The sequence below is a fragment of the Rattus rattus genome, chromosome 18 (assembly GCF_011064425.1).
Source record: "Rattus rattus isolate New Zealand chromosome 18, Rrattus_CSIRO_v1, whole genome shotgun sequence".
In the NCBI taxonomy this organism is placed as follows: domain Eukaryota; kingdom Metazoa; phylum Chordata; class Mammalia; order Rodentia; family Muridae; genus Rattus; species Rattus rattus.
The window spans coordinates 42,482,118-42,500,418 of record NC_046171.1 but is presented as its reverse complement, the minus strand read 5'-3'; the positions used below and the strand labels follow the sequence as shown (position 1 = coordinate 42,500,418).

Genomic DNA, 18,301 nt, shown 5'->3' with positions numbered 1-18,301 from the left:
TTTTTGGTTTTTATGGTATTTGTGTATGTATGCATGTGTGTGCTGTGTGTGTATCTTCTGAGCGCTGGGACCGAGAATGACAGTAAAGCCTGGCATGAGCATCCCTGCCATGTGCACCTTCTAGGAAACCGCATGTGATTAAAACTGCTCCTTGGGTGTTACTGCTCTAAGAGAAACGTCAGCTGGAGACTTCATATTAATGCATGCTGAGAACAATGTATGAGGGAGGACTTAAATATCGTATAGTTTGTCAACTAATATTTCTTACAAAGTAAATAAAGATATAACAGCAAGCTGTACAAGTGATGCGAATGCCAAAACTTTGGAAACCACTGTAAAAATGTTCAAGAGAGCACTTACTGCACGAATAGTCAGACAGAGAATTGTGTTTGGTAAATGAGAGTCATCTAGCTACTGTGGTCTTCGTTTTGTTTTTCCTTTGAGGCAGAAAATTACTGCATGTCCCTGCCTGGAATTGATGTGGTCACCAAACATCATGTTTGGTCATGGTGTCTCTTCAGATCAAAGCAGTCACTAAGACATACTTGAATTTGGCATAATCATTTCTCTAAGTGCCAATTGGAGTTACTTCAGGTTTCATTAACTGCCGCTTTGGGGCTGCTGAGTGGGTCCATCAGTGTCAGGTTCAAATAGACCTGGTTCCGCTTAGTAAAAATATACCTGGTCAATGCTTAATAAAAATATACCTGGTTAATGCCTAATAGAAGTGCATGTTGCTCATCGTACTTAATACAAGTGCGTGCTATGCATTTTACTTACTGCTTTCTTAAGACAAATCCATCCCTCCCCTTCGTAAAGTGCAGCAGGCCCTACGGTACTTACGCTGCGTAAGCTTTCGCTATCCTCATGAACATGACTTCATCACCTCCTTTATCTGGATGATATTTAAGTGACAACAAGCGATATTGTTTCTTAATTTCTGCTACTGTTGCTCCCTAAAAGAAAAGCTTTGTTAATACATAAAAACACAATGCAGTAAGAATCCCATTTTTATCTTAAACCAGGAACTATTTAATGTTCTGACAGAAGAAAATAACAGCTTTCCTATACATTTTATCCCTCAAATTTCATCTCATATATATTTCTTTTGTCCATTATATTTATTTTTATCAATCACTTAACTGTATGCCATGAAATATACTAGTCACTGATGATAATGGTGGTGACACCATAAAACTCCACATTTAAATAAAAGTTTACTGGTTTTACATATACAAAGATAATCAAATTAAGTGCAGTTCAAAAACCAACAAAACAAAGATTGGTCTCCTTTACACTCTAAACAATATACCATTTCATCTGCTTGTCAGTGTTTAAAACTTAAGTAAATATTTTTAAAAAAGAACTGACCATGCTTCTCAATCTCACTTTTTACCAATAATTTCTAGATCATTTTATTTCCCATATCTTTTTATTTTATATTCTTGATAACCATGATGATAGAAGTGTAAAAAACAAAAACAAAAACAAAAAAACCCAGATACTGGTCAGGCAAGTCTAGTTCCTAGCACAAGGGTGGGCAGCTTCCAGGATCCAACTCCTTCTGCCAGCTTCTGTATTCCCACACGTACACACACACACACACACACACACACACACACACACACACACACACACACACACACACAACACACACAAAATTAAAAAAAAAATAAAAACTAAAAAAGAGTATTTGAAATAAAAAGAAATCCGATTACATGCAAAATTTTCTACAAAACAGAAAACTAAAAAAATGAACATACTCCTTAATCTGTATCATATCAACATCAAAATCAAGCAATCCATTGAAGAAACAGATGTTCAAAACCACAACAACAGACTCTCAGACTCAGCCTGGCTACTAAGCGGTTATAGGACGCAGTTCTCCAGACCTCATTCTCTCTCCTCACTAACTTCAGTTCTCTCTTCCTTCTGTAGAGGTTTATCACCAAAATCTCACCAAGGAACATAACCAAAGATTACCTAATTTCAATGATAATGATAACAATTTCTTACAAGAACCCCCAACAGACCTAAGATACTGCATGTGTCCATCAACACGTTTTTAAACTACAGAAACTTGTCATCAAATAATCTTTACATCTTACCAGTTATAAACTAATACTTACTAGCAGCAGCCAACATAGAACAAGTATATTCAAATGATAATGAAAGAGATTGTGTTTTAATAAAAATTAATTAACTGACAGGGCTGAAGAAACGGCTTGGTACATAAAAACTGTATGGCCCGTTCTCCTGAGGTCCACTCCCAGCACCCACATGAGGCAGCTTAGACCTGTAACCTCCCAGGAACCTGACCTCTCTTCTGGACTCCACGGCACCCAAGTACACACACAACACAGACACACAAAAGTGAAGAAGGGGGTGGGGTAACAGACCAAGTCTGACTTCTTTGAAAATCTCTAATTTGTTTACAGTATAGACCTGTAGTATTTAAGAAACTGTTAAATTAATGATTATTACATAAGAATACTACTTACAGGATCCAAATTTAATACTTCATAAGGATTGTACTCTTGATATTCTCGGTCTGTTTTGGAAACTTTGTAGGCAAGAAATAAGAACAATGCCCATCCTGCAAGCAGAACTATTTTCCTGTTTAGGAAAAAACAAAGACAAAAAAAGGACAAATGGCATAAGCAGACACATCTGTGTGGCTTTCTCAGCAATTAAATAAACAGTTTAAAGTAACCCACATCACCATGCTCCACTACTGACTTGAATTTGTTACAGCAAGGAGGGAAAGTATCTTCTTCACCTAAATCCTCTAGAATCTAGTAGAATGTCTCCCATGTAATAAAATGTTTTCAGTTAATATTTGCAGAATTAAATACTAAAATTAATAGTAGACTCATTAAATTAGATGAAGCATGTAAAAGGTACTACTCTTGACATAGAAACTACACTTAGGGGCTGGAGAGATGGCTCAGCGGTTAAGAGCACCGACTGCTCTTCCAGAGGTCCTGAGTTCAATTCCCAGCAACTGCATGGTGGCTCACAACCATCTGTAATGAGATCCAATTGTATCTGAAGATAGCTACAGTGTACCTATAATAAATGAATAAAAAAAAGAAACTACACTTAGTAAGTGAATTTTTAAAACCTGGTCAGGCGGACACAGATGAACTGTAAGTTTAGAAACAGTCTAGCGCCCACCAGCAATGACTAAGTCAGAGGACAGGTCACCACGGTGTAGCCACACAGAGCACTGCAGAGCTTCTTTCCTCTATGAGGCCTGCACTACCCTGGAGCTTACTGCGTAGATCAATCAAGGAGCCTCAGACTCAGAGATCTGCCTGCCCTGCCTCCTGAGTGCTGGGACTGAAGGCGTTCACTACCACCGGCTTCGTGTGATGCGTGTGTACAGATGTACATATATAATATATGTAATATAATATAAACCAAACTGAACATCTTAAAATGTCTATCATCAATTAGTAGACAAAAATTTAATTTTAATCATTCAACCACAGTGAAAGCATAACTGACAGTAAAATTTGAGATGAAAGAGTTTTTAACATTAAATTTGAAAGGGGAAACAGCCTTCATGCTTTATAAAACACAGTCCAATATTTATAAACAGAAACATTAGAAATAAGAGCATGAAGTAGTCATTACCTTTAGATGATGACATGAACTGTTATTTTAGACCCTTTGTATCACAATTTGTTATGATTAATAGATTTTGTTAGATATAAATATAAGATAAATCAAACAAATTAGAATGACTGGTTTTAAGAACAAAGAAAAAACCCTTTGTGCTTAAGCTCTCTGCTTCTATCACTGCACTGGGAGTGCACATCTAGGGTGTTCCCATCCATGCTAGGCAGATTCCTCATTCCACTCTCAGCCTGTGCGTCTGCTCGTTGGCAGGAGCCTAGCATAAATGCACTTATCATTTGGAATAAGCCTTTCCATTGGAATCATCTAGGTGCTTCTTAAATTTTTCTGCTTAACTGAATTTTCAACAAAGCCAATTTTCATACTTCAGTGTTCCACAGGCTTTTCCCACAATCACGAATTTACACTCATGGCTCTTTATCAAATTCCTGGTCCCCAGGTATGCGTGTCTCCCTACACAAACTCTGCATTTGTCCTTCAACTCAACTAGAATGACCCATCCTTCACCCTGACTAAGATGACAAGAGCCCAGCTAGAGCCACAGAGCACACAGACATAACCTGTCTCCTTTAACCTGCTGCAAGTCTCTGTGTACCTGAATAGGATCTTACTCAGTTCTTACTAACTAAAGGCCGTTTAAACAGCAGCAGAACTGAGATACAAGTCTCTTTCCATTTGGTCAAAACAACATTCTAAACGCACTCGTGCATGCGCACGCGCACACACGCGCACGCACGCACGCACGCACGCACGCATGCACGCACAGGTCTTATGCAGCCCAGCTGCCTATAAGCTTGCTATACAGAGGAAGCTGGACGGTCTAGAACTCCTGGCTCTCCTGCCTGCACAACCTACACAAGTGCTATCGTGCAGACATAACCATGTGCCTGTGCTATAGAATGCTAAGACCAACTAGGCTTCCAGCACAGTGGCCAGCACTCTGCATAAGGTGCTTCCCCAGGCGTAGTTTAAGCCTTTTAAGAGTATATAACTTCAAGATGTTTCCCAGCCTACCTAAATGCCAACATATATGCCCAACGAAGAGAGAGAACCCTATGTCCCTATGTATAACATTCCCCATCTCTTTCCTGGCTGTGTACAGGCAGGGAGTAAGCCATACAACAAAACTCACTAGCTGAACTCCCACCATTATTACACATCAAATAAAGTTGGCAAGCTGCCTAATGTATGCATATATATATATATATATATATATATATATATATATATCAAATCCAATCCAATTTCTACGATAGGTTTGACAATTATATGAGGTTTAGAATGTTAAGGACTTTGAAAGTGACTCATAGGCAGTAAACAATAACCAATTCATGGTAGCTAGGGGCTATTATTAGTAACTCTTCCCCAAATCTCAAAGGCTAGGGACAGAGATCAACAATAGAACACTTACCTAGCATTTGCAAGGTTTAATCCCACTAGAACAACAACAACAACAAAAACTCACCCCTACTTTGAGCCCACTCAAAGACTTCTCTGTCTTGGGCCAAGTCAGGAGCCCTTCTGCTCTTGTGGAACAGCAAGTCCTCTCCCAGGCTTTACTGCTGTGGTTTAGCAGTCCAGAGTAGACAGAGGTGGCAGAACCAGGGTTGGAGTCAGTTCAGTGGAAGAGTCTGAGAATCAGAATTCCTGCCTCTGGGCAGCCACATGAAACCTAGGCAGGTGTGGTGCCCACCAGACCTCCGATGCTTGGGAGGCACAGAGGAGATTCCTGGGGCAAACTGGCTAGACTAGCTTGGCAAACTCCATGTTTGGGGACAACTATGCATGATAGGTTTAAATGTCAACTTGTCACAATCTAGAACACTAAAAAGAGAGCCTCAATTGAGAACTGCCTAGATCAGATTGCCCTATGAACATGTCTGGGAATCATCTTGATTATTAACTGACAAAGGAAGACACAGCCCACTGTGGGCAAGTACCATTCCCTAGGCAGAAAATCCTGAGCTACATAAAGACAGAAGAAAGCTAGATACAAGCTAGTTAGAAGAAAGAAGAAAGAACAGGTATATTTCTCTCTGCCCTTGACTGTGGCTAGCAACAGAAACAAAACTAGAACACCCTACACATCAGTAAACAAATTAGAAAGTAATCAAGGAAGATACCAGATGCCAACCTCTGGCTTCCATACACAGACACATACATGTTTGACTGTAGACATGAGCCCACTCACATTTGAATACATGCACATGCATACCATACACAAAAAGATGTAGTGGATCTTTAGGAGATGAGGTCTAGGGAGCCAGAGAGATGGCTCAGTGGTTAGGAGTACATATTGCTCTTGCAGAGGACCAAGTTTTGTTCCCAGCACCCACATCAGGCGGCTCACCTGTAACTCCAGTTACATAGGATTCGACACCCAGAAGAGGGTGTCAAGTGTATGCATGCATGCAAGTATGTATGCATATGAATATGTGTGTATATGTCTGTATGTATGTATGTCTGTGTGTATGTCTGTACAGACAGATGGGCCCTTCTGACATCTACCAAGTTGTAGTGCTACTCCAAGGTCACCAATGAATGGGGCTTTCAGCCTCTAAAACTGAAGTAATCTAAATAAGTCTTGTTTCTTTATAAAGTATGCAAACCCAAGCATATTATTATAGTAACAAAGAAATGATTAACATATTTACTGAAGTTAAAATTGTTTTTTTGCAGTCACTCCTAAGTTTTACATCTCTGAACCATATCTATTTTGTTAATCTCCATGCATCAACACCTTCTATACCTGACTCATGATAGGCACACAACAATTATATGTGAAATCAACGATAAAGATAATTTAAAGTAGTACAATCTAAACATAGGCTGGTTTACTAATACTCCCAATAGTCTAGAGACTATTGAAAATGCTATTCACACACACTAACTTGTCACTTTGATGAAATCTAAAAATCTAACAAACATCATAAAACAGAGATAATAAAGAAAAGCCACAGAAGGCAAAGCACACAGGAAGGAAGCAAACAGACGAGTGTGCTGAACTAGTAAACGCTTCCTTCCCCTCTGGCCTCCATTCTCAGAGGCAAGAACAGAAGAGAAGGCTCATGGCAGAATCCATGAGCAGATGAAAACTACTCTAGTCAGTAAAACCATATTCTAATTTTCAGAGCACCAAAGCAAAGAAGAAAACCATAATTATGGTGTATGTCCAATTCTCTAAAAGAATATATATATGGTTTCTCCAAAAAGGCAAATATTTCCCTACATTTAGATTCAGTAAATTAACTTAGAAAGTCTTCTGTATTTTTAGCCATATTTTAAATGTAATTTGGAAGCAACTTCCAGAAATAACATGGCTTTGTTTCAAAGATATTGTCAGAAAAGAAGCAATATTATCATTATCATAAAATAGTAAAAGTTTTCATAATTTCCACCTTTATCTAAATTGTTACCAGAACCTATTTAGTCATTACCTAATCTTCATTTTGATTTAAAGATTAGTTATTTATTACTGAAAAGGCCTTCAACTTTTTTTCCTTGAAAACTGAGGTTCAAGGCTGACAGGATAGGGCATCAGGAAAAGCATCTGCTTCACAAGCCTAGCAGCCTGAGTTCAAGTCCAGAGCCCTCAGACAGGTGTGGAAGAAAAGAAATGATCCACTGCACTGTCCTTTGTCCTCCACAATAATACAGTGGCGCATGTATGCCCACATGCACATTACACACACCCAATAAGTAAGATAAAACAAAAACAAAAATGGAGGTTTAAGTGCCTGAAGTATTGAGCAAAACCAAGGTAGGCATTGAGAAATAAAAATATTGGCCTAAAGCTGGGAGTGATGGTCCGAACGTTCAATCCTCAGGAGCTAGGAAGACAGAGGCAGATGGATTCCTGAGAGTCTGAGGACAGTCCAAGCTATATAGCTAGATTCAGCCAAGGATACATGGTGAACGGGTGTGTGTGTGTGTGTGTGTGTGTGTGTGTGTGTGTGTGTGTGTGTGTGTGTGTGTGTAAAATCTTAATTTAATAAGAATGAGCAGCAAATAAAAGTGAGTAAAAAGCGATCCTGGCCTTTAGATTTACATCACTGAGTAAGACCACCAAAGCTAAGATTCCCTCTCTATGCAAAAACCCATCCTTCCCCTCTAAAAAATAAAAATAAAAAACCTTATTTCAATCCCCTAAAGTAACAGAACTGTATTTAAAACCATCCTCATCATTTAAAACCAGATTTGAAACTTACTAGATTTTTCTCTTTCAAGCAGGTAGACGGGTAATTTACCAGACATTCTTTTGCAGTGACTTTCAGCTTCTATCCAGATAATCTAGTGAATTGCAGCCTGGTGTAAAGCCTCACAGAATCAAACACATTCTAGGGCTGTCTAAGCAAAGAAGCCTGCCACAAGGAAGGGGGTGAGGTCCTGCTCCACCACTAATTACATTGCATGATCTTGGCCAAATCAGTTCATTTCTTAGCCTCAGCATAAGGAAAACCATAACCATCCTGAAGTAACACAGAATCAAATAAACAGCCTAAGCATGGGAACACGTGTGCTAAGTTCAGTTATCCCTGAAATACACATCTCATCATGCTAGTCTTTGAATTGTTGTCATTTCCATATAGACCCCAACACAAAACTCCAATTCTAACTAACACATGATAGAAGTCTTTCATTTGACTTCTAATCTATTCACAGCTCTCAGGCTTCCTATTCAAGCCTCACCTCTCTCATAGGGTACAATTTCTTTACAGCCACACACGTAAGCCATTCTCCAATTCCCCAGGAGACCTAGCAAAGAAGAAGTCCTCAGAATGTTTTATATTGAAATCCATTACTTACTTTACTGTAGGAATAATATTTGGCTGGGGTTTTAATAACCGTAAACGATACCACATACATCTTCCGTATACTTTTCTGATATTCTTTAATCGAATTTGCTCTGTCAAGAAAGAAAAGACAAGTTAAATTATTTTTTTACAATGAAAGCTGAACCAGAGTTAATATCATACTAACCTTCATTATTACTCTAACACTTTGTCAAATGTTATTTACATAGCCCTATTTACATAACCCTTATAAAAATTCACAAACTATGCTAAGTTGACTGTTGCAACAAATACTACCTGGACATTTTTAACTAAAAAAACAAGTATTTTTCATGTGAAACTTCTCTGTAAATTTAGAAACTAGTTTGAACATATAATGTCTTGGTCATATAATTAATTGTCTGAGTATTTCTCGCCTTGTATTGAATAAAAAGTATAAATAGTTAAAATATGGTTTATTTAGGAACCAAGGATAAACAATGGTTTTCAAGTCTAGAAATAATTATCTAACAAGATATATTTTAACCAACAAGGCTCAGAATTTTATCTACTGAAACAGATATAAAACTAAGAGAATTTATAATTTTAATGTGAAAGTCAACTGACAGCCAAAATACTAGTGGACAGTAAAATTCAGTATCACAAATTTTAATTGTTTTATGTTATATTGGTCTATGTTATATTGGGGAGGTAGGCCCAATCTGTAAGAACTTAAAATAGACTTGTGTAAGAGTTGTGACAAAAGTTATTTTAGTCACTATGGAAAACTGCAATTCAATTAAAATTTTTAATTAACCAAACCTAAAATGTCATGCTCTGTTTTACTAATCTCTTCGGATTAAGTAACTCCTCCCTAGATTTAAAAAAAAGTTTACAGGGCTGGAAAGATGGCTCAGCAGTTCAGAGCATGGCTGTGGGATTCAAACGGGCTGTGAAGAAGCTCTATGTCAGCAGTGCAGCTAAGCTCAGCATACCAAACCATCCTTATGGGGGGGTGGGGGGGAGATGCTCAATAATTCCATGGCTCCTAGCTATGGTGCCTGCAATGGAACCTGAGTCTAGCTAGGCTAATTCTGTCTTTTGTTTTGTTCTGTTTTGTTTTCTTGGGGGTTTGTTGTTATTTACCATATTTTAAAAACCTATGCAAACTGAACTCTTTGCATGAGGTAGCAGGTAAGTAAACAATTTGGCACACAGGGCCAATGAGGTGTTCAGTGGGTAAAGACACTGACCAACAAGCCTGGTAGCCTGTCCCATCCTTGGTACCCATGTGGTAGAATAGAGAAGTAACTCCTGGAGGGTTTCCTAATGTCCATGTGTGTGCCAAGGCATGAATATGAATTATATATAATCACATATTTTTTAATTCTTAAATACCATGGGGGGTTGAGGGGATTGGAGCACTGGCTGCTCCTCCAATTCCCAGCACCCACATGGCAGCTCACAACTGTAACTTCAGTTCCAGGGAGCTGGCACCTTCCTCAATCTTCTGGGGGTTCATAAGACTTATAGATTCAGGCAAATACTCTTACAAGCCAGACGTGGTGGCATACACCTTTAGTACCAGCACTTGACAAATGGATTTTCAGATAAGTGAATTAAGGATCTTGAAGTGGGGAAGTTATCCTAGGAGGTCCAAATATAATCAAATAATGCATCTCAGAGAGACATGAGAGCTAAAGACAGAAAGTGACGGAAAAAGAAACCAAAGGTTTGACTGATGCTCTTTTGAAGATGAGCAAGGGCCCATAAGTCAAAGGATACAGACTGTCTGTAGAAGCTGGAAACGGTCAGCAAATTCTACTTCAAGGTCCCCAGGAGGAGTAAGCCCTAGCAGCATCATTACTTTAGAACTTGTAGCATCCAAAAGAATAAGTCTGTGCTGTTTAAAGCCACTACATGTGATCAACAGCAACAAAAAATTAATACAGAAAACCTGACAGACAACACTGTAAGTGACCAGTGAATAAGGCCAGCCAAAAGCAAACTAGAGTTACATGCCACCTACAAAATGCAATGAGAAGACAGGCCCATCACATATAAAAATCTGAATCTGAATCTGAAAACCCATCAGACAACCCGAATGTAAGTTCATTCTATTCAGTAATTGGTCTATAATATTTAAAGTAAAGGAAAGATAAAGAACTATTCCAGACTAACAGCAAGATGAAAGAAACATGTCAACTAAATGTGATATATAGTTCTGAACGTGAATTTTTTGCTACAAAAGACATCACTGAGACCAATGATAAAACCTGAATGAGGTCTGACAGTAAGATACAGTAATGTTAAATTTTCTAACTTTCATGGTTAAAAAGTAATGACATTGTAAAGTTTTAATCTGCTTTTTATTAAGTTTCAATGGACTCCCATTTTCAAGTATAAAACTAAAAATCTTCTTGTAAGATTTTATCAAAATAATGCTGAAGTCTCTGACCAAACACTTAACCTAATCAAAGGACACACACGCACACACGCACGCACGCACACATGGTCTTCAGTTATGCAGAATAGGAACCTTGTTTACAAGCCTCAGCCTCTGACTTTTGAAAGAGTGTTTACATATTAGGAGACATGGTTACATGTGGTCATGAGTTATCATGTGGATGCTGGAAACTGAGCCCTGAGCCATCTGCAAGAACTTAAGTGCTCTCATCCTCTGAGCCATCTCTCCAGACCCTAAAACATGCTTTTTAAAGAAATTACCCATTTATAGAAAAGGAAGCAAGTTTTCACTTTACAGATACATGTTATGAAAGAGGATATAAAACTAATTGTTTTTCTAGTTCTAATTCTGTCCTGAATTTGCTGGTTTTAGTGGTGGGATAAATATATAAAATATTTGATACTAAAAATGTAAAAGTTAATGTAAAATTCCACAGGTTACATCCCAAATGTCTACTATAGAAATTCACTATATTGTTTAAACTTTTGGTCTGGTTAACTTTGATGTGTGATATTTTTATTCATTTACAAGAGTTTTCTTTTCTTTTCGGAGCTGGGGACCGAACCCAGGGCCTTGTGCTTGCTAGGCAAGCGCTCTACCATTGAGCTAAATCCCCAACCCCGAGTTTTTTTTAATATAATAAAGTTACTAAAATTAAATATAAGGAAACATATACTGTATAACCTGACTAGCAAAAACCATCACCTAAATAAAACTCTCAAAAAGATCTAACTTAAGTTATCATTAAAACCAGTATATCAGTGCATACTTTGATAGTTTAAAGAGTATAAAAGCCAGAAATAATTTTTAGAACATACCTGTACAAGTTACTAACCTTAAAAAGAAAATGATGCATGTAATGTATTTAATTACAATTAAAAGATAAAAATGTGCCACTTTTTTCTAAAGAGGTAAGTCCTTAAGCATTCCCTAAATCTTAGTGTCCAGGAAACAGTAGTAAGAACTAAAGATTATATCCAATCTCCCTACAAGCTTGAGGGTGTTCATTTTCTAACTACTTGGTGCCTCTCTGCATCTTGCTGACACTGTCTCAACTCACTTGGGCAATACCTGTCCACTGTCTACAGTTTTTGAATCAATTAAAAAATAAGATGGATATTGTTTTGAGACTTGGACCCCAAGTGACGGGGCACTGTTTGAAGAGGCTTAGGAGGTATGGCCTTTTTGGAGGAGGTATGTCACTGGAAGTAGGCTTTGGAAATCTAAAGACTCTCACACACCATTTTGAGCTCACTTGAGCTCAGCCTCTGCTCCAGCCTGCCGTGTGCCGCCATGCTTCCCACAGCACACTCCCCCCTGGAACATAAGCCTTTTACATAAACCCTTCCTTTGGTAAGTTACCTTACCAGAGTTTCATTTCAGCAACAGAAAAGAGACCAATACAACAAACAAGTTTTTCTACAGTAATCCTCTAACAGTGTCCTTTAGATAAAAGAGAATCTTATTTTAAAACATTTAAAAAGCCAAACATCAACATCAAAAGGCCTGAAGAAGGCCTTTAGTTAATGTCTGTCTGCCATTTTTTGCATGTCATCTAAAGGCAAATCAATAAAAGACATAATTATTGAGGTATATTCTCAACTGTGAGTATTGGTTGCTACTGTAAGCAGGTTTTGTAAAAACCACTTTAAAACTGTCATGGCTGGAGCAGGAGAGGTAACTCAAGTTAAGAGCATTTGCTTTTCTTACAGAGGACTGAGATCAGTTCCCAGGACCCACAACGGAGTGCTCACAAGGACCTGTCATTCCAGCTCCAGGACATCTAACACCTTTTCCTGGAGACTCCCAAACACATGTGCACATATATGTGCACACACACAACAACACACATAAATAAATCTTTAAAAGTGCAATATGTGGTTTTAGTACATATACTTAATGTAATATAATGTTATATTTAGCACTCCAAGGAAAATTTCCAATATCACATTCACTACATCCCTAATGTAACCCAAACTGTCTGAGCCAGGCATGGTAGCTCATGTCTTTAATCTCAGCACTAGGGAGGCAAAGGCAGGCAGATCTCTGGAAGTTCGAGGCCAGCCTGGTCTACAAAGGTATGTCCAACATGCCTAAATAAAAGTTTTCTCAGAAACTGTTAGGTGACTCAAAATAGCTTTAATGAACCAGGTATTGGGCCATTTGCCTAGAACCTCCACTAACCAGGAGACCTAGGAGTTTGAAACCAACCTAGACTTGGATTAAAAAAAAAAAAAAAAAAAAAAATCTGGGGCTAGAAAGATGGCTCACCTGAGAGCACTGGCTGCACTTCCAGACGACCCAGGTTCAATTCCTTGCATCAACATGGCAGCAAGCAACCGTCTGTATGTAATACCAGTACCACAATATCTGATGCTCTTTTCTGCTCTCTTCCAGTACACACATGCGTGTAGTGCATGTGTAGTGCATACATGCAAGCAAAACACCCATATATATAATACAAATTAAAAAAACAAAAACTAGAAGTTTGCTAACAGTAACATTGAATATCCAGGGAATTTGAAAATAACCATTTCTTGAGGGACCAAAAAGATGGCTTTAGTAGTTTAAGAGTGCTTGCTGCTGGGGCTGGGGATTTAGCTCAGTGGTAGAGCTTGCCCAGCAAGCACAAGGCCCTGGGTTCGGTCCCCAGCTCTGAAAAAAGAAAAAAAAAAAAAAAAAAAAAGAGTGCTTGCTGCTCCTGCAGAGGGCCTGGGTTCAATTCCCAGTACCCACATGGTGCCTCACAGCCAACTATAACTCTAATTCCAGAGAACCCAACACCCTCTTCTGATCTTCATCAGCACAGACATGCATGCATATAAAGCAAAATACTCACAAAATAAATCTAAAACTGATAAATGTAAGGGAACAAATATGTATTTTAATGTAATATAGTTTATAGTATATGGCTTTAAATAGGCAACAAAGTTTATAAATTAAACATTTTATGAAAATATGACTTTATCCATGAAAGGGCAATCAAGCTAATCAAAACTCTTTTTTCCTTATTATTAAGAAAAAGACAGGGGTTGGGGATTTAGCTCAGTGGTAGAGCGCTTGCCTAGCAAGCGCAAGGCCCTGGGTTCGGTCCTCAGCTCCGGAAAAAAAAAAAAAAAAAAAAAAAAAGAAAAAAAAGACAATCAAGGCTGGCAGACAGACGGGTCCGTGTACTCACTGCCTTCCAAGTTTGTTCCTAGCACTGTGTCTAGCAGCTCACAACCACGACACCTACGACTCCGGCTGGAAGGGAACCAAAGCTGCCTTCTGACCTCCAAAGGCACCACATATGTGTGCTGCATGCTAACACAGGCACGTAATGTATGTGCTATACACTAACATAGACATATAAAAGTAAATAAATATCTTTTAAAAAATATTGTGTCTAATAAAAAGAAATTGCAAATCAGACCTCCTATGGCTTCCCTTCCATAGCTCTTCAACAGCTCCCTATTGCTCTTGAGATGAAATCCAAGCTTCTTATAGACACATCCGTGTAGGAGACCAGCTCCCTGACTCTTCATCCCAGACTATTCTCCTCATGTCCACAGCTCTGCCACTTTAATCTCCTTTGTCCTTAGAACATGTCAAACACTTTTCTGTCTCAAAGGCTTTCATACAGTTGTTCCCTCAGCCTAAAATAGGCTTTTCTCAAGCCAACACAGAACAGTAAATGATTAGGCTCCTTTTTGCCATTCAGCTCTCAACTGCTGGGATGTTTTCAGGATGGCCTTCTGTGAGCACGAACACAGCATTTGTTATGTGGTAATTGATGGTTTACATGTAAAATGCAAGTACTCCCTCAAAACTCCCAGGAAGTAACCATCACCACAGGATGTCTACATTGTTCACTCCTATACTATATTTTCATTTAGACTTTCAATGAAGTATATCACATTAAGTATGTAAGTACACTGTTATAACTGCTGTGAATGTTGCCAATTTTGCATAGTTAGTTTCTCTAGGAAAACACCAAGGTGAAGAGAAAAAGCTAAAAATCTTGGTGGAGAGTTTGTGACCATCAAACAGAGCAAGATTACTGTCGCTTCTGAGGTACCTTTGTCCAAAAGTACCAAAAACTACTTTGAAAAGAACTCTTAAGACTAGATGCACACTGTTGCCTATAACAAAGAGAGCTACTAGCTATGAGAAGATGCATTAGCCTGTAAAATTTTGTATGAATTCATAAATAAAATTCATGAACAAAAAAGGAACTTAAAATAACTGATTATATGTTATCTCTAATGACATCAGGTGAAACAACTTTACCAAAAAAAAAAAAAAAAAAAAAAGTACTAGAATAAACTAGCAAAACGGTTTTGTGCTGAAGAGTGGGAAGGCAAGATATGAAATTAAGTTTGACAAGAGAATCAAACCTTGATCTTCTGGGCATCAAGCGATATGAGATCTAAGAGGAGAGCTGCAGAGAGATCCTTGAACACTAGGGGTGTGGCTTAGGAAGAGATGGTGGTACCAGTGTGGCTCTGGCTTCTAGTTCCAAGATGCAGTCCTTCCTCTCCTCCAGACGCAGAGAGCCACTGCGGAGCTCTCCAGTCAACTCTGCTGTTTGCTTTTCAGCCTCCAGAGCACCGCCTGGACTACATGAGACCCTGACATACAAACACACACACACAGACGATGGGAAACTCTTGTTTTACTGTGTAAAAAATAATAAAGGAATAACAAGAAAACACCTTCCTGTTCAGGATAGACACAACTTTTCTATTTTCCATATGTAGTAGTAGAACCAAGAATACTGATACTAAAACTAGCATCCATGAACCACCATTTTTCTAAAGGGCTTTATTTTTAACTGTGTTTGTGTGGGGGTATGTACATGAGCCCAGGGAAGTCAGAAAAGGGCATCAGACCCCTTAGGAGCTGGATACAGGTAGCTATGAGCTGCTGGAGGGGTGCTAGGAAGCAAACTTGAACAAAAGCAGTAAGCACACTTAACTGTTAAACCACCCTCCGCTCATAGAACTACCACTATGTTCATTTTATTCAATCCAATGGTCTGTTTGTTTGGAGACAGGGTCTCACCAGCACCCTAGATGCCCTGGAACTGTATGCTGTCCAGGCTGGCCTCCCAGAGAGATCCCCCATCTCTGCCTCCCAAGTGCTAGGATTAAAAATGTGCACCACCATAGACTGGCAGGAACCACCACTTTTTTTTTTTTTAATTTTTTTTCTTTATTAACTTGAGTATTTATTTACATTTCAATTGTTATTCCCTTTCCTGGTTTCCAGGCCAACATCCCCTAGCCCCTCCCCCCCTTCTATATGGGCTTCCTCCCATCCTCCCCCATTACCACCCTCCCCCAACAATCACGTTCACTGGGGTTCAGTCTTGGCAGGACCAAGGGCTTCCCCCTTCCACTGGTGCTCTTACTAGGCTATTCATTGCTACCTATGAGGTTGGGTCCAGGGTCAGTCCATGTATAGTCTTTGGGTAGTGGCTTAGTCCCTGGAAGCTCTGGTTGATTGGCATTGTTGTTCATATGGGGTCTCGAGCCCCTTCAAGCTCTTTCAGTCCTTTCTCTGATTCCTTCAACGGGGGTCCCATTCTCAGTTCAGTGGTTTGCTGCTGGCATTCGCCTATGTATTTGCTGTATTCTGGCTGTGTCTCTAAGGAGAGATCTACATCTGGTTCCTGTCGGCCTGCACTTCTTTGCTTCATCCATCTTATCTAGTTTGGTGGCTGTATATGTATGGGCCACATGTGGGGCAGGCTCTGAATGGATGTTCCTTCAGTCTCTGTTCTAAACCTTGCCTCCCTATTCCCTGCCAAGGGTATTCTTGTTCCCCTTTTAAAGAAGGAGTGAAGCATTCGCATTTTGGTCATCCGTCTTGAGTTTCACGTGTTCTGTGCATCTAGGGTAATTCGAGCATTTGGGCTAATATCCACTTATCAATGAGTGCATACCATGCGTGTTTTTCTGTGATTGGGTTACCTCACTCAGGATGATATTTTCCAGTTCCATCCATTTGCCTACGAATTTCATAAAGTTTTTGATAGCTGAGTAATATTCCATTGTGTAGATGTACCACATTTTCTGTATCCATTCCTCTGTTGAAGGGCATCTGGGTTCTTTCCAGCTTCTGGTTATTATAAATAAGGCTGCTATGAACATAGAGGAGCATGTGTGTTTGTTATATGTTGGGCATCTTTTGGGTATATGCCCAAGAGAGGTATAGCTCGGTCCTCAGGTAGTTCAATGTCCAATTTTCTGAGGAACCTCCAGACTGATTTCCAGAATGGTTGTACCAGTCTGCAATCCCACCAACAATGGAGGAGTGTTCCTCTTTCTCTACATCCTCGCCAGCATCTGCTGTCCCGAGTTTTTGATCTTAGCCATTCTCACTGGTGTGAGGTGAAATCTCAGGGTTGTTTTGATTTGCATTTCCCTTATGACTAAAGATGTTGAACATTTCTTTAGGTGTTTCTCAGCCATTCGGCATTCCTCAGCTGAGGAGCCACCACTCTTAAGCAGCCAATATTAAAGCCAATTCTGACTCCTCTATACACAAGGCTGTTGAGGGTTGAAAATTTATCTTACCCATTAATAAATGCCTTTCTGTTTACATCTGCCTGGAGTATATTAAGTACTATATAAATATATGTAGATAAGTTATAAACTCTTTTATAATAATACAGATAGCATCTACTATGTACCAGGACCCTGAGGACTCTGAAGATACAACATTCTTGGTCGAGGCATATAGCTCAGCTAGCTGGTGGCATGTTTGCCCAGCGTGTAGGAGACCCTAAGTTCCAAACCCTGTAACTATATAATAAACCAGGCATGATGGCACTCGTCTGTAACTTGTCTGTAAGATCAGTGGGAGGTAGAGTCAGAATGAGAAGTTCAAGGTCACCCTCCATGAGTGGAAAGAGCTGGGGTTTCCTGGGATGAGACCCAGAACGCTCCTGCTCTCACACACTATACAGTCTAGTGGACTAAGGAAATGACAACAGACAAGTATATAGAACAGAGGAGAATGGGGGTGGGGCCAGCATTGAAATTTGACAAAGGGCACTCAAAGAAGGTACCGCTGTGAAGATGACATTTGAGCAAAGAAAATGGGGACAAAGGAGGAGGTGATGTGGTGTCAGAGGAAGAGCACTGCAGGCAAAGCAAACGGTGAGACGGAAGGGGAGAGGAAGGGCAGAGCACACCTCAGCGGCCAGGGAGACCCAACGGGGAAGGAAGGACTCACAGGCACTGAGGGAAGGCTGCTTTGCAGAGAAATGCCTACACAACCCTGAACACATGTGTATAAGATAGGTACACTGGTCAGACATTTATCGACAAATCATAAAATTAAAACTAATTCTTGGCATAGTGTTATTTTACCATTTTTAAAGAGAGCAATTGGCATACTAGTAAGATGGATTTGCTTGTTTATTTTCAGTCTT

General features: G+C 39.3%; 1 protein-coding gene across 2 annotated transcripts in view; it reads right to left on the bottom strand.

Annotated features, from left to right (window-relative positions):
• Window positions 1-18,301, bottom strand: part of Sec63 (SEC63 homolog, protein translocation regulator) — a 68,393-nt gene that overhangs the window by 37,559 nt on the left and 12,533 nt on the right. For both annotated transcript variants that reach the window (XM_032888245.1, XM_032888246.1), the window contains exons 2-4: window positions 8,449-8,548; window positions 2,502-2,616; window positions 844-956 (exon numbers count right to left, since the gene is read on the bottom strand). In XM_032888245.1, the coding sequence (XP_032744136.1) occupies window positions 844-956; window positions 2,502-2,616; window positions 8,449-8,548 (328 nt within the window). The remainder of the gene's footprint in view (window positions 1-843; window positions 957-2,501; window positions 2,617-8,448; window positions 8,549-18,301) is intronic.